The sequence below is a fragment of the Drosophila willistoni genome (assembly GCF_018902025.1).
Source record: "Drosophila willistoni isolate 14030-0811.24 chromosome 2L unlocalized genomic scaffold, UCI_dwil_1.1 Seg139, whole genome shotgun sequence".
Classification (NCBI taxonomy): Eukaryota; Metazoa; Arthropoda; class Insecta; order Diptera; family Drosophilidae; genus Drosophila; species Drosophila willistoni.
Window position 1 is genome coordinate 4115309 of NW_025814046.1, and position 16129 is coordinate 4131437.

General features: G+C 32.6%; 1 protein-coding gene across 1 annotated transcript; it reads right to left on the reverse strand.

Annotated features, from left to right (window-relative positions):
* Nucleotides 1–1970: 1970 nt before the first annotated feature.
* LOC6638432 lies at nt 1971–14367 on the reverse strand. The gene is made up of 3 exons (XM_002061232.4): nt 13750–14367; nt 2661–2879; nt 1971–2597 (listed from the first exon to the last, which is right to left on the reverse strand). Exons 1-3 carry the CDS (start codon nt 13811–13813, stop codon nt 2278–2280), a joined length of 603 nt encoding a protein of 200 aa, XP_002061268.2. The 5' UTR covers nt 13814–14367; the 3' UTR covers nt 1971–2277.
* Nucleotides 14368–16129: the final 1762 nt, after the last annotated feature.

Here is a 16129-nt window from a genome sequence, read left to right on the forward strand (position 1 = left end):
TGACATAAATCAACAGCACGTGCCAATAAATCGAACGAGATTGTGTGAGAGAGGAAAAACAATGAAAAAAAAAGAACAGATCAGTTCCATAACCTGATTTTAAAACTCTGACCTTCAAAACATACATATAAACTATATATACCTAAACTATATAGCAGGGATGTTGAATCTACATAAATGTCCAAAAACATCTCCTACATATATTTGGGTGCATATACATATATAGTTACAAAGCCAGTGTCTTACATAAATATTGTAATGTTTTTTTCATACATATATAATTTTTAGATAAATTCGCCAACTTAAGAAATCAAAATAAACCAAAAACTAAAAAAAAACAAAACATAATGCTTCAACAACTGCAAAGAAGTTAAAGAACAAATAAAATTCTTGCCTTGACTTTTGGAATGATGAATGGAAAAGAGAATAAGATTTTTGTAAGTATTTTAAAGGGATTATTGCAGGATCGAAAATTTTTTTGATTGGAAATTCTTTTGGTTTCTTTGGAAATTCTATTTCTTTAAGATAATTAACCTGTTTCAGAGTTTAACCAATTATGCTGTCTGATCTATTTTGGCTTGACTGACCTAAACCATGCCAATCAACGATCCGCTAATTCAATTAATTGTGGCCATCAATCATCCAGTAATTATAATGAAAACTTCACTGAAAAGTAAAGTAAAAAAGTCACTTCAAAAGATTTTGTAATTAAGAAATTGTGCAAAATTATCAAACTAGGGTCTATTTGGAGACAATATGGCTCATACGCCAAGCAGAGTTCGCAGTTCGAAATGACGAAAGGATCTTTGATCCCAAAAGCAGTCCAAGAATTCGCTTTTGGAAACATATAAACATATTACATATTCTTGTATACTCTGTGGACACCTAATCGGTGGTTCAGTGGAAATCTGTCCACTAAATCCTACTAAATCTACAATTCTGTTGTTCTCGAGTTCGAACCCGGACGTAGGTGGAGTTTCCTTTTGATGAAGCTATACTAAAAGGTAGTTCAGTCAGGGGATAATGGAAACGATTGTGGATAACGAATATTTTTTTTTTTGGTTTTTGATATACTCTGTGGATAAAGAAAATAAATCCTCAAAGCAAAAATAGCTAAGGCACGCGAAAAGTGAAAATTTTGTGGCCTATATATAAGGAGAAAAGTTTGTACAATCGTAGATTTTCCCATGTCTCCTATGTTATAGTATCTAATATGTTTTTTGATTATTACAGGTATCCTTCTTCTCCTTGTCAGATAAAATACTAATTTTAAAAGTTCAATATCTTGCAATTAGAATGCCACAAGCCTTTAAGCTCTCTGTATAAACAAAAAAAACATTTAAGTTGTTCAATTATTACGTATTAAAAAAAAATTAGTTAATTTTATATGCCGCATATTTCAGTTCGACAAATCTACATATTATTTTTAAAACTTTACTTACTTTATACGAACCCTTTCAAGAATGTATGTATAACACTATGTAACAAAATTTTTGTCCATGGGCTGAAATTGTTATTTCCTAGTCAGTTAGGACTCAAAAGTAAAGAAAACAGCTATTGTTCCAAGATAACTTTGCTTTTGTGACCATGGCATGTCTTTTTTGAAAAATACGTTATCGCCTATACTTATATATCACTACATATGTAACAATAACAAATACATCCCAAGGACTGAGAAATTTTTTATTTTTGTTACATAGTGTGATCTTTTCTATGGCTTAAAGAGTTCATAGTAAGATCTTCTCATATAAGAAATTCCTTTCATTCTATAGCATTCAATCGAATATAATATAACTCATTGTTAGTTGTAATAGCTAAGGGTTCATGTCAACGAGTTTAAAAGAAAAATGCAATAAATAATAGAGAGATGAGATGCAAAAAGCCAATAAATGATAGGAATTCGCTTGGAAAAAGGGAAAATTCCATCACACATACTTCAGACTCTTTAGAGTAAAGAAAAAAACAAATCATTTTTATATACTTTGGTTGTTTTTCATTTATCTTTTCAATTTTGTTTCTTTTTTTGTTTAATAAATAAAATAGATTTTGTCTTTACAAATACCAAAAAATATGCACAATTAACAAGACTTAAAAACTTTTCAAATTATATCGAATAGACGGTGTGATTTTTTCTCTCTTCTAAATTTCTCTTGGTATCTAAATTTGTTCATACAGCTATTTTCAATCCATATTCGGCTTCTCCTTTTGTTATACGTATGTATGTAAAATTTATGTAAATGTAAATCTCTGCCATTTAATACTAAGAAAAAACTTAAGTTAATGCTGCAGTAGAATGCGAGCAGTCAGAAGTAGAAGCCACATGGCCATCGTATGTCCCGAAATCCAGCTACTCTGTGAAGCCGCCGATGTGGAACTCTCTGGGGCAATGGCATCCAGCGAGTGATGCTCATTCAATATGACGTGAATGTTTAGTACACTTTTCTGGGGCAAAAGTTCGCAATGATAGTCGCCAGCATCCTTTGGACTGGCCCTCAGAATGGTCAAATCGTAGTTGGCATCCACTTTGAAGTTGGTCTGGACCACATTGTGGCCAGTGGTGACGACATTGTTGCCAAAATACCAGAGTACTTCGCTCTCTGCAAATAGAATGCAAATGAATTAGAAACAGTTGACTTTTGGTTGGCTTATCCTTTACTTACTACTATCAATATCCAAGTCGCACTTGAGTACCACATCTTTACCCAAAACTCCAGTCACCTTGACGGTTTTGGTTTCTTGTTGTGAAACATGTTTGGTTGAAGTTGGATTGGCTGGCTTATTCTGCTGACTGGGCGCACTTTGGTCATCTGTATCATATTCAAAATCGTCGTCTGCCTGCATCTGGTCATCGTCAGGGAATGACTGCGGATAGGAGAATACTGCAAGGAAAGAAAAAAGTATTGTTATTCTAATACAATCTTTAGGAAATTTAGAGTAAAATATTCGAGTTCATATCTCATTAACAAACATTTTCTTAACCCTCTACCAAAATGATCTCTGTGGGAAAAGTATTTAATCAAACTTTATCTATAGTTAATTACTTTTCTAAGATCAAATCATAAAAAAAAACGTTTTAAATTTAATTGTTGTTTATTCTGAGAAAATGATATTCAATATATATGTATTTTCAAGACCCTTTCTACAGTGTTCAAACTCAAAATATATCATAAAACTTGATGGATAAGATCATAAAACTTTTTGGCAATATTATCATCTTTTATTGTACTACGTATCTAGGGGTAGTTGGGAATTTAGGGGTGAAATCAAACATTTTCTGAATAATTTTTCTAAGAAATCGAAATTCAACCAATTTTTATGATAAGCTAATTTACATAAGAGGTAAGAATAATTTTGTAAAGGGGTAAATTTTCTTTTTATAGTTAACAAAGTTTTCATAAAAGAACATATTTAGCAATATTTTAGTCAAGTTTTTAAAGAATTTTTATCATTATTTTATAAATTAATTTAATCAATTATATCACTTCTAAAAAAAGTCAATGTCAATGCCAATTTTAACAAATATATATGTATGTATATACAAATATATTTATATTTAATATTTTTAAATTGGTTTTAAGCTTAATATTTAGATTGAAAAATCGGATATTCTCATTTTAATGCAATCTGAATGTTTAGACATTATAAAATTATTGATTTTTGAGAATCTCACATTAATTTATAAGTGAATTTTCTTGTAATGTAGTTCGAATTAGATTAGTGAAAAGATATTTGATCTTTAAAAGCAAAAAAAAGAACCATTCGCGAAAAAACTGAGCTAGGATAGGAATTACTTTATTAAAAGTTTTTTTAAACTCTATATTAAGAAATTTATTACAAGTTATCAAGAAATTTAAGTAAAAGGCGATTAACTCTTTGATCAAAGTAATAAAGTATATTCTTATAAGATATTATAAAAAACAGAAATAGTAATTTTTTCATAGTAAGAAAAAAACTTTTCCTAAAAAGCCACATAATGACTTTTATTTTGTAAGAGTATTAAAGAAAATGTACAAAACAAATTTAAGTTGCAGAAAGCAATTATGTACATTTAGCAAAAGTTCTCTCAGATCTTCAATTATTATTTGATCATTTTACACCTAACGGTAAAAACATAATTATGACCCTAATGAAAACCTTTAATCGCTTGTTTATAATTATTGCCCTCGGCCTGCTTCAGAAACGAAACAAAAAAAGAAAAACAACATCAGTGCCCATGGGGGGTCCCTCTCTCTACCTCTCTCTCTCTCTCTCACTGTTTCTTTTTGTCTGCGTTTTTCCCATTCGTACTCGATTGGCTTAATTATATGAAATTAAAATGAAATTGAAACCCATTGGATGGGAGGTCATGTTGTTTTAGCAATGCATTAGCCCGGCTTTTCAATGTGTTTATTCAAACATTTCTGCAGCTCATATTTATCATGGTTAGGTTTGAAATATATTTATTTATGAGAGTGGTTGGGGTGGAGGGGTAGAGACGGTAGCGGAAAGGAAATGAGACATATATCACCACCAGGAACTACTCAGGGACAGTTTATTTTAATGCCAGCTGCATTGGATGTTGATGGGTTAAAGCCAATTCGCATGTTGTTCTTTATGTTGTTGTTGTTGTTGTTGCTACTGTTGCTGCTTCTGTTGTTCCCATTTTCCGTTTTCCATTCGTCATTCTTCAACAACATTTTCATCATCATCATCAGCACACATATGTATATATCTTTGGGATGTACTGATCAGTGTGTGCATATATTTTGTTTTTGGTTTGAAAAACATTTCAGGGAAAACGGGGTCACATGAAAAACAAAAATTAAACTGAATAGCATAGAAAGAGAAATTGTAGAACAGAGACAACAAAAGACAGAGAGAGAGAGAGACATAGGGAGGGAAAATGGACTAGCTCTCCCTTGATATGGCTTTTGGGTTGCTTGGCCGATCGCCGCACCCACATGTAACGTGCTGACAATTCGGTGCCATGGCCCATGGCGTCACTTTTAGCTACTTTGTTGTTGTTGTTGTCGTGTTGTTTTTTTTTTTTTTTGGTGGTGTCGCCAATGGACACAAAATTGAAAAGCATTTCACAACAATGTCCAGACACACACTTACATAGACACACATAGACACACTCCCATGTGTTGAGGCTCATATGACACCCTGCCCCTCTCACTCTTGAGTTGAAATTTACATTTTGTACTTTATTATGGCCACTTCCTTCAATTCCTCCACTTTCAGTGCTCAGTGTTGCATGTACGTGAGCATAGATGGAGCACATATGTATACATATACATATATATATAATGGGATAAAGCCCCCATTCTCCCCCACACACCCACCTCTTAGTCACCATTGCCTCCCGTCCACAATGTTGAAGGAGGAGTGAATGATTTGCGATCGGCTCCAATACAAATGAATTACATTCTTTTTTTTTCTGTATGTCACTTACTGTCCGACTCACTGTCTGGCTGCCTGGCCATGTCTTTGCATTCTTTCTCAGCCGTAACCCCCTTCCTACCACCAAAAATTGTTTCGTAGTGAAAACAACAAGACACACAGACAAAAAAAATGCACATTCACTCACGCATTGTCCTCTTTGTCGTAAAAACTTTGGTCATAAAAAAAGCAAGAAAAACATTTGTCGTACTACACAGAACCACAGAGAGAAAGAGAGAGAGAGAGAGAGAGAGAAGAGAAAATAAAATAAGTTAAAGCCCAATTTCTTTCAGTTTCCTTCTCATTTTTGGCCAATGAACCAGGAATGTGTTATGATGCTTCTCTTTTCCTTTCTTTTTCGACCATAACAGAGTAAAAGTGTAATGAACGATTTGTTTATGCTAGCAAATTGAGGGTAAAAGAATGCAAAAATTCAACTAGAAGAATAATGGCATTAAATGAAGTCAACGACCGCAACATAAACTTTTCCCAAAAAGGAAACATGCGAAAAAAAGAGATGCAAATTTATATTTTCCTAATAAAATTTTAGATAAATTCTCTTTTCTTTATGGCATGGCCCATCGTTTGTGAAGACTTCTATGGAATGTCAGATTTCATCTAAATTGTTGGCTGATTATAATGTAAGATCCGATATAAAATAAATATGTAATGGTATTGAACCACACATAGAAGTTTATAAAGGAATTCACTTATGCCACAAAGTAAGAGGTCTCAAATGCATTTGCTGATATAATTTGCAAAACCACCCTAAAATTATGCAATAAAAAATTTACTAGTAATTGTTCTTATCAGACGATTACAAACAAGCAATAAATTGTAAACAAGTGTACAGATAAGCAAACAAATTGAACAACAAATAAGGGTTTAAAATACACTCAAAGAAAAATTATAAATAGTATTTGAATGTAAACTGTAAAATTTCAATTTAAATTAATTTTTGCGACCATTTTGATCGATATCAATACTCGAGACTCGAGGTCGATGAATAAACCCACAATGTTTGATTTCTTTGGGAAAAAAACAATATATTTAGGAGCATAACAAAGAAGTTGATTTCAATTTATTTAAAACATTTCTTAAATTTTGCAAAATTTTTCTAAATATTTAAATTTATTGACGATTTTTGAATGACTTGAAACTTTAAAATGAACAAATGACTTGAAACTTTCTCATTGAAGTTGTTGGGTTTTAGATGAGATAAAGAGAAGCCGGTTGTATCCCTTTTAGAAGAAATATTAAATTATCTGCCTAGATTAAGAATTTTATTTTGGAAAATTAATTCCAATATTGCTTTGAAGGCAATCTTCTGAATCTTCTAAAAATCGTTTTTATACATAAAATGCATTTGCAAATTCTAAATTTATTGAAGGCCTCTTCTTATACCACGACTATAAATATATTTTTTTGACGTCAAAATCAATATTGGCCCATGTTTTCGTTTCTTAATTAATTATTTGTCTCCATTCTATGAACCGCTTTTAAATATTTTGCTTTTCAATTTCAAATAGATTTCCTTTTATATCGAAAGCATAACTGAATTTATAATATATTTGCAGAAACAATTTCCACCATACCAAGTTAAGTCGCAGATTAACAAAGATCTGACTTAAAACTTATTTGAATTCATCTATAAACTTTTCAATTAACATTGTCGTTTTGCAATAAAATTAAAAACCGTATTAAGTGTCAAGCTTAAGGCTATCTTAAGCCAAGCTCAGTTTTAATTACGCCTAATTATAATAATAATTCCCAGTGTCAATTAAGAATGAGATTTATGGCCCACTTTCCACTTAGGACTAACCAATCATAAAAAACAATAGCAAATTGCTTAGGGAGTTGTTTACTCTTAGCAAACTTTAGGAAACTATAAAAACCAATTTACGCAAACAATGTACATAGAAGTAATTTAATCAACAAGTAAGTTAACAAATAGAATGAGTTTAGTTAGTCAAACTTATTGTTGACATAGTCTTATTGTATTTATATGAATTTGCTGTCAAAATGTTTGCTCATACCGAAAACTATTAAATACCAAAGATTTATAACGGTATATCCTTTATATGTTTTTATATTATTTTCAAAATTTTCTCTTTTGTGCTAATTTCTAAACCAAAAAAAATCGGTAGTCTTGGTATGCCATATTCTAAATATATAAGCATAAACACATTTTTACATATGTAAGTCCATGTACAGAGAGGAGGGGAGAAATTTAACTATGAAAGAAGCCTAGCCAAATAGCTCATAAATATAACCCTATCGAATACATTATTGGTACATACAAAACCAGAAAACTTGCCTTATGCGCTAAATAGTTTTCTGGAGTTTCAGTAAAAGGAGTGCCCCGGCATATTAATTACCCGAAGCAAAGCCACTTGAATGGAACACGAGCCCGCCCTGCCTCAGAGAAGTTTAATATGCGTTAGGCGTAGCCTCGGCTATGACTACATCACATCTATATATATATATATATATATATCCATTATATATATATATGTGCGGCTGAACATATATATCTATAGATGACCTAAAGTTGCTTTCTGGATTCGGTTTTTGGCTTCTGGCTATGCTTCTTTTTGGCTCTGTGCCCGCACTTGCCGCACCGCTTGGATAGAAACTTAACTCAGTGTCGGGTCTAAGTGCCGACACGTGCACTTTAGGGGGGAAAAATTATACGTATATATATATAGTACTTTCCAATCTGCCACTGTCTGTGTGTCTCTGTGTGTGTGAGTTTGTATGTGTGTGCCAGAAAATTAAATGAAATAATGTTTAGAAACGATGATCACCATTGAAAATCATTGTGAGTGAATTCAATGGATAGACTTGCCCAGACTTTGATCAATTTTTTTGTGAGTGCCTTCGACTCTATGGAACAAATGTAATTTCATTTGATTTATTCCACCGATTCAAGTACTTCAATTGCTTAAAGAATACCAAAATTCGTTTCGATTTGCATAACATCTGCCATTAAAAACAGAGACAGACGAATAGTTTATCCCTTCCAAAGTGACTGAGGCACGCCAATTTGGACATTTACTGCTAATTGAATGGCGAATTGGGAATGTGTCAGATGTCGAATGCGAATTTTCCACACGACACACACACACACAGAGTGCATAGCACATCTGCTCAACTTTTGGAAAAACTCTTCGGTTTTTCAGTTGATCTATGGCAATGCGTAGGTAGTACATTAAAGTTGAATGGGTTCAATGGATACGTAACCTGATCTTGCTTAAACAGAATACCAGAAACCGAACCCGAAAATGCCATTATCATTATCCGCTTCGTTTCATGTCTCTATCTGCCACACACACACACACACACACATTGACATAGACAGAGAAAAACGCATCCCTCTCTCCTTCAGACTCCGAGTAAACCTCTATCCTAACAACTACATACTACAACCTTTTCGGACTGGTCAGTCACGTAGTTATTGGTTGGATGTAGAGGGGGCCAACAACGAAAAACCAAACTGAAAACAGAACTAACTGCCAGACAGACAGACTGACGAACCAAAAAGGCCAGACAAACAGACAGACAGACCAACAGACCGACAGACAGGAGAAGATCAAAGATCAGAGAGCGAGAGTCAGAGTCAGGGCTCAGCTGCCTTATCACAGGTAGTAAAAATGCTGCACTTGGTTGATTTTTCAGTCCCGGCTCAAACCCACAGAGACCAGAGACCAGGGTCAGGGGCTGGGGCTCGGGCTGTGGAGTGACTGTTCACAATGTTGACTTTGGCTTTAGGGGGTTATTAGCTGAAAATGAAGTTTTGTCTGTCTGTCTGTGCTGTTTTTCTTTTATTTTTCTGTTTTTCAAGAATCATCGTGTTGTTATGATAAATTGTTTTTGGCCTAATTCAGAGTAACCAATTAAAATGAGGGGCGGAAAAAAAAGACAAGATAAAATTGATAGAGAACAACAAGAACATTAAGTGATTTTTATTTCAACTTTATTTCATCTAAAAAGAGACCAAAAAAATGGGAATAAACTTCTACTTCATCTAGACTATATCTCGATTAGTAAGAGATCACGTGTTTATAGATTTGAAACTAAATAAGAACCTCAGTTATCCCGCCTTTTATTTAAATGGGACTCTATACGAAATTATTTATTGGTTAAGCCATGTCAAAGACTAGAATTTATTACGGAAAACTATGTTTATATATTGGTATCTAAAATATATAGAAATCGTTGTCATAGTTCTAAATTCTAAATGCATAATCCCGGTGGTTTCTATTCTAAGTTTTAATTACTCTTTGGTTAAACGAAATAAGTATCTTCTTTTATTTGTTTAAACTATATCACTCTAATTGTTAAGGTGTAGGTAGTAAGAGGAAATCTTGAATCTCTTATCTCTATTGCTGTCTTATCAGCAAAATCATTCGTCTTAAACAGAAATATATAGTAATCACTTGGTGCTAAGTCCACACTATACATATAATGAATGCTTCAGAATTTTCCCTACCAAACTTCTGCAACTTCAGGGGCGTCTCTAGCGACCTTTTGCAAAGTTAAATTGCTATAGTTTTTTAATCATCAGAACAAAGGTTTTTCATGATAGAGGTATATAGAGTATATAATTTTCATATTGGAAAGAGTTATTCAGTAAAAAGTATGTCTTAGTATGTATATTTTGACATAGATAGGATCATTTTATATACTTATACTAACTAAACCCTTCCATTTCATATACATATTCTTTTTACCACATATTTTCAACAGGAATTTTGGATATTCTTTTCTTTCTGGACAACAGGAATTTTGGATATACATAGCTCTGGTTCATTTGACAACGAATCGGCCATATATAAATATATATATTTTTTTAGCATATATAGTTTAAGCTATAGAATAGCTCTAAGGCAAAGATTTTTTGCAATAATGGACAAAAATATGTGTTTTCAGTAAATGTTACATCACTGATAAAGCAATTTATAAAATTTTTGCCTGAATTTACATATATTCGAATAATTTTAGCCAAAAGAACTGTTGTATATACTATTGATTGCTAACCTTTATTTCAACAATAATAATAATATTTTGAAATTTATTTGCTTAAACCATACAAGGCTTGGAAAATATTGAACAAAAACTTTATACCAGAATGAAATATCCAACTCAGTGTAAGATTGTTTAACACAGACATTATCTAGGTATTTCTCTCACTAAAAAAACTAGTAGAATATTCTAGAAAATCAAGTTAAAAGAAAGTAAAATGTCTAAATGGCAGTCATTTTTCATCAACTCTCTTCGCTAGTTCCCAAATCAACAATATTAAAGAACGGCTTTTTCCATTCTAATGGACTAATTGAGAGCTCAGTTCAATCAGAACTACGCCTCCACGTCTCGGAAACCACTTTTGAGTTTAAAGTTAAAGCTTCTCACACACAGAAAAAAATGGGTATTAAAAACGAACAAATCTTATAATTAAGGCAAATTTGATGGAAAATGCAATCTGTTCGATATAAGTGAATCACTTGCATTATCTAAAATGAAGAATTGCCTTAAAAGAAAATGCAATGATGGGGAAAACTGTAAAACTTCCATGTCACCCTATGATTTTATGCCCCCGCCCCCTCTTTATAAGTAGTCATACGACATACTCTACATTTGTATCTAATACTTTCTTTTCACATAAATTCTCCAATTCGTTGAATTCTATGGTTCCAGTCAATTGCAGCTGAATCATCATTATTATCATGGGCTGATCATCAGACTTTTATGTATTAATATTGTATATATATATATACATATATGTGGCACACAATTTTTGATGTTGTATATAGTGTGGTTGGAAGTGAAAAGAAGAGGTCTTCTGTGTGTATATACAAAAGTTGACTGAAAACCCGCACCCAAGTGAAACAACAACAACAACAGCAATTCGCCAGCGACTGTTAAGTAAATTGATTCTTTAATTGTCGTGAATTGGTTACGAGTTGGTTTAACTCGCTTTTTTTTTGCCGCTGCACACAGTGAGTTTTGTGCCTCCATCTCCATCTTCATGCACTTCACTCCACGCCCTCGTCGTGGGTTTGGGTATTCTCTCTCCCCCCCATCCAAAATGCCCCCATCTGCGCGTGGCATTTGCCCGATAAAGATGAAGAGGGGGAAGCCGATCGTATGGCGGCATCAACTTTATGAAGGCATGCAACAGAGAGAAAGAGAGAGATACATACATACAGACACAGTGCATAGTGTATAAACTTGTATTTGCATTTTAGCAACAACACAAATTTCAATATCTATATATCTCTCTATATATCGGCATGAGTCACAGATTCCAAAATAAATATATGTAGAATTATGCTAAAAGAGACACAAAACTCACATCAGACCCAGAGCCAGACCCAGCCCTGTTCTTCACAATTCTTTCGTGGTCTTCAGATCATTTCTCGCCCCTAAATGCGTTTTTTTCGCTCTTCTTTTTCTTGTTTTTCAATTCCTTTTAGATTTCGCGGTCATATGATGCCTGATGTGTGCCTCGAAGCACTCTAACCGGCCGACTGTGCGGATTGTCATGAAATTTAATGCCTTCTTCTGGTTAAAAAGAACTGAAAGAAAACCATTTACTTACATATAGAATGCAGAAAACGAACAAATAACAAACAAAAACAACCCAGAGGATTGTATATATGTAAGATCGTGATGGTGATCGCTGATGATCATTATTTAACTTGTTTACCCATGTCAGAGAGCGAGCACAAAAACCGAACAACTTTGGAATATTAAATACAAAAAATATTTGAGATTTGCAAAAACGCGCAAAAAAAATAAGTGGAGAGAGATCGCATCAGGATTTTCATTCAAAAAAAAAAAACTATCTATAGAGTGATTATTCAACAGATTACTTGATGAAAGATTTATACACGTACGGGCAAAAGATCATTCAACTGCAGCCATCAATCAGTAGTCCGTAGTAGACAGGACACGCATAGTAAAACCATATTTTGTTGCCATTGATCTTTCCCACTTTGCCACATGGAAGAAGAAGCAGTTTAAAGTAAACATTTTTTTTTTGCAGCAACCTCTAAAATCATATCAAGCCGATTATAATCGCATTGTTTATGGATGCCATAACAAGAAAAAAACAGAGGAATACCATAAACTAAAAGGGGTATATGACCAGGTCACAGTTTGGTAAGTTAGGGTCGCATCAGGCGCCCCTTCCTGGGTTGTTCTCACGCTTGCTCTGCGGTACATTGAGGTAAATTTTGAGGAGGGGCTAATTAATACAGGAAAAATATGTAGCCCTAACAATTTCGCAATGATCTTTGCCTACCTGGCCTCATGATGATCATGATGATCAATAGAATTTATTTGCTTATTTGTTTGTTGCTGCTGCTCATTTCCTGGCCCCCTCCCAACTCTCTCTCTCTCTACGTCTGTCTCCTTTGTTTTCTTTCTTTCTGTTTTCTTTGCTTGGTTAGAGTTGTTGCACCTCCGGAATAATTAACAGACCCGTAACTGATATTGCTGCCTGGCTAAATGCCATTGATAGAAAGAGAAAAAAAAATTATTGGCATATTCACTTCCTATTGAATGAATTGAGTGGCAGCTTTTGTATTGATCAATGATAAATAACTGAATTAATGCGACACGTCTATAATAAATTCACATTATCTATTAGGTAAAACTGTGAAAAAAACAAATGATCTTGCCATTGTTAATAAAGTGATCTCGGATCACAGATCTTGTATATTATAATATATATTTTCCTTAATGTTAAAATGTAATCAATGAAATGCCATTACATGACTCAAAAGTTTTCTAGAAATAATAACTCTTAGCTCAAACTGATTGAAATGAAACATTATTCTAATCTTATAAATGAAACTTTTTCAAATTTTAACACTTTGAGATGAATCATTTTAATTAATTGCAAAAACGTATGACTACACTTATTCAAAAAAAAAAAACCCCGAAAAAAATATACATAATTTGAGTCATCAAAAATGTGTTTAATCTCACAAAATATATGAACTCAAAGATCACAATATTTTTGTTGTATTTTTTATAGAACAAATGTAGGTCACATTCCACAGACTAGCACAATCAATTCCACTCAAAAATGTATTTCGATTTAGTGCATTTTTAAATCTCTGATGAATTGCGATTAGAAGGAGCGAGCAGTTCAAAACAAAAAAAAAAAAAAGGGGGTTAGCTAATGATTAGATTACTTCAAAGTTGAACTTATGATTGCATAAAGTCTAACCCCAAATACCAGCAATGTGTGATAGATTGTTCAAATGTCGGATCGGTCGTTGGATCGATCGATCGAACGATAGATCGTTAGGCACTTACCCTGCGAACAAGTCAGCAATAAGACTAATCCAGCCATAAGGCAATTAGCTTTGTTCGGCAGCATTTTTATTTGAGTTTTCTTCTGTTATTCCTTCGTTTTATTTCTGGATGGGATTATTATTTGAAAAGCTCTGATTCCAACACTTCAATTTCGAATTGAAATATTCCACGCACACACAAAAACTGAATTCCAAATTGGTTGGATGGATGGATCGATGGATGGATGGAGGAGTGAAACTATGTCAACCGTCGTGTTCGAATGCTTGTTTATTTATTATTCTAGTGATTTAACAAAAAAAGAGAGAACTTATTGCCAAGTAATTAAGTTTCGAATCGTCCCAATTTCCGGGCAGCACACTCAGCACTTTTCACACAAGAAATTTTTTCTTTTCTTTTCTTTTTGGATAATTTATTGAAAATCTTTTCGAATGCCGCACAGTGTGACAAAAACGACAGCCAGAGAAATCTTTTTTAGCCTGCAAGCCAAACACGATCGAAAGATTTGTGCAATGCGAACTCAAATTTAAATTTTTTTTCAAAAAACTGCTTTTTTGGTTTTTTTTTTTTCTATTTGAGTTTTCCGTTCAAAAATCAGCGGCAAACTTTCCGTTACAAGAGACGAAACACAAATGAGCATTTCGGTGGTGCAATTGCCGAGTCAAACCTGAAAGAGAAACACACACAGAGAGTGAAAGAGAGAGGGAGAGTGAGAGAGAAAGAGAGGGGGAGAAAGGAGAGTGTGTGTGCTGACTGTCTCTCGCTCAACTTTGCAAGAGAAACAAGTTTTCAACTGAGGCGGGCATAAATTCATATTTGAAAAGAAGAAAAATATTATTTATACATTTTTGTATCATATTTTTAGATGCCATTTCCTGGCCATTAGAGATTTAAATGAAAGGAATTATCTTAGGGAAAGTGATGAAAATTATAGTTAATTACATATACATACAAATATACAGGCGCCATAAACATGAGGGATTTCTTGGATAAGTGGGCATCCATTAGAAAATTATAGTATTCTAAATTTTAAAAACTTTTTACAGAAAAACCGTTTGCCATTCACCAAAAGCAAAAAGAAAACTTTCAAGATAAAATTAACAAAATTCATTTCCAATTAGCAAGACAAATTTCTTAACAACATCGAATATAAATATACTCTAAAATAGAATTCTATATAAAAATATATTAACACAAAAAGTTTAGGCTAATTAATTTATTAGATCTTTTCTACAAAAGAGTCACATTTGGTAAAGAATTCCATTGGGCATAGTTTGAAAAATCCACCGACTCTAATCTAATGAGAAACTACAACAAAAATATACAGAAAAATATCTTAATTGTTACAACAAAATATAATAAAATAAATATATAGAAATTTCACTGAAAAAGCGAACAAATTTTAATATATTTCTTTATAGTTGGGCTTCAATTAAAACATATTGTTAAGTTTGCTGTTTAACTTCGATCATTGCACTATTTTTTGCTTATAAACAGCAATTGAAAGTAATTAATACAAAGATATTTTGTTCAAAATATCTCACAATACAAAAGTTTTCAACATTTCTTAAAATATTGCTGTATTGCTGACTGTTAGTAAGATGAAAAATTCATTATTGCGTTTCGAGTAGGTCTGGAATTGGCTAAAAACTAAAAAATTTAACCCGTTTGCATACTTTTGGGCTATATTTTTTAAATTGATTGAACAGTTTTTTCAAAATTCAATCATTCCTAAGAAATCTAATGCAGATAATAAACGATCTAACATTTAATTCGATTTATTTTTAGCTTACTGAATCTATTTGGTTTGGTACAAAATCTTTTTTTTGAAAACTAGGTTGCTTTAGAACAGTTATGAATAAGACTGTTCATTTTGCAGTTCCCTAAAGTATGCAACAATCAATCAGAAATGTAATAATGTATGCATAAAACGAAATAAGAAACTTTAGGGATTTTATGAACAAATAATTTGTTCATTATTTTATGTTCTATTGACAGAAACCTACAACTGTTTAAATTAGTATATTCTTAAATAAGTCTTCGAAGTTTAACAGTTGTCTAAAATATTCTATAATTATAGATTCAGTAAGGTATATTGATTATAATCAATAAGATTCGAGGCAATTAACTTTGCTATACGAATTAAAATGAGAAGAGGTTGAGAAAAATTAAATGTGGATATGTTTTTTAAAACAAAATCTGCAACTGTTTTACATTCATAAAATAGTCTAACAACTTCGCAATTCCTTAAAGTATTAATTAGCGGAATCAATTAGCTAAATACAAATTAAGTTAACCTACTATTAAAATATATACCCTAAGTTGAGATTTAAATAAATATATGTATGTACCTCCTTGCTTATAACATAACAATTCCAAAGAG

What these genes read in the sequence shown, in the direction of transcription:
- LOC6638432 (XM_002061232.4), bottom strand. Translation starts at nt 13,813, where the DNA reads ATGCTGCCGAACAAAGCTAATTGCCTTATGGCTGGATTAGTCTTATTG. An exon ending in ATTGCTGACTTGTTCGCAGG is followed by an intron (nt 2,880 to 13,749) that starts GTAAGTGCCTAA and finishes CTTTCCTTGCAG; the next exon opens with TATTCTCCTATCCGCAGTCA. An exon ending in CGACTTGGATATTGATAGTA is followed by an intron (nt 2,598 to 2,660) that starts GTAAGTAAAGGA and finishes TTCTATTTGCAG; the next exon opens with AGAGCGAAGTACTCTGGTAT.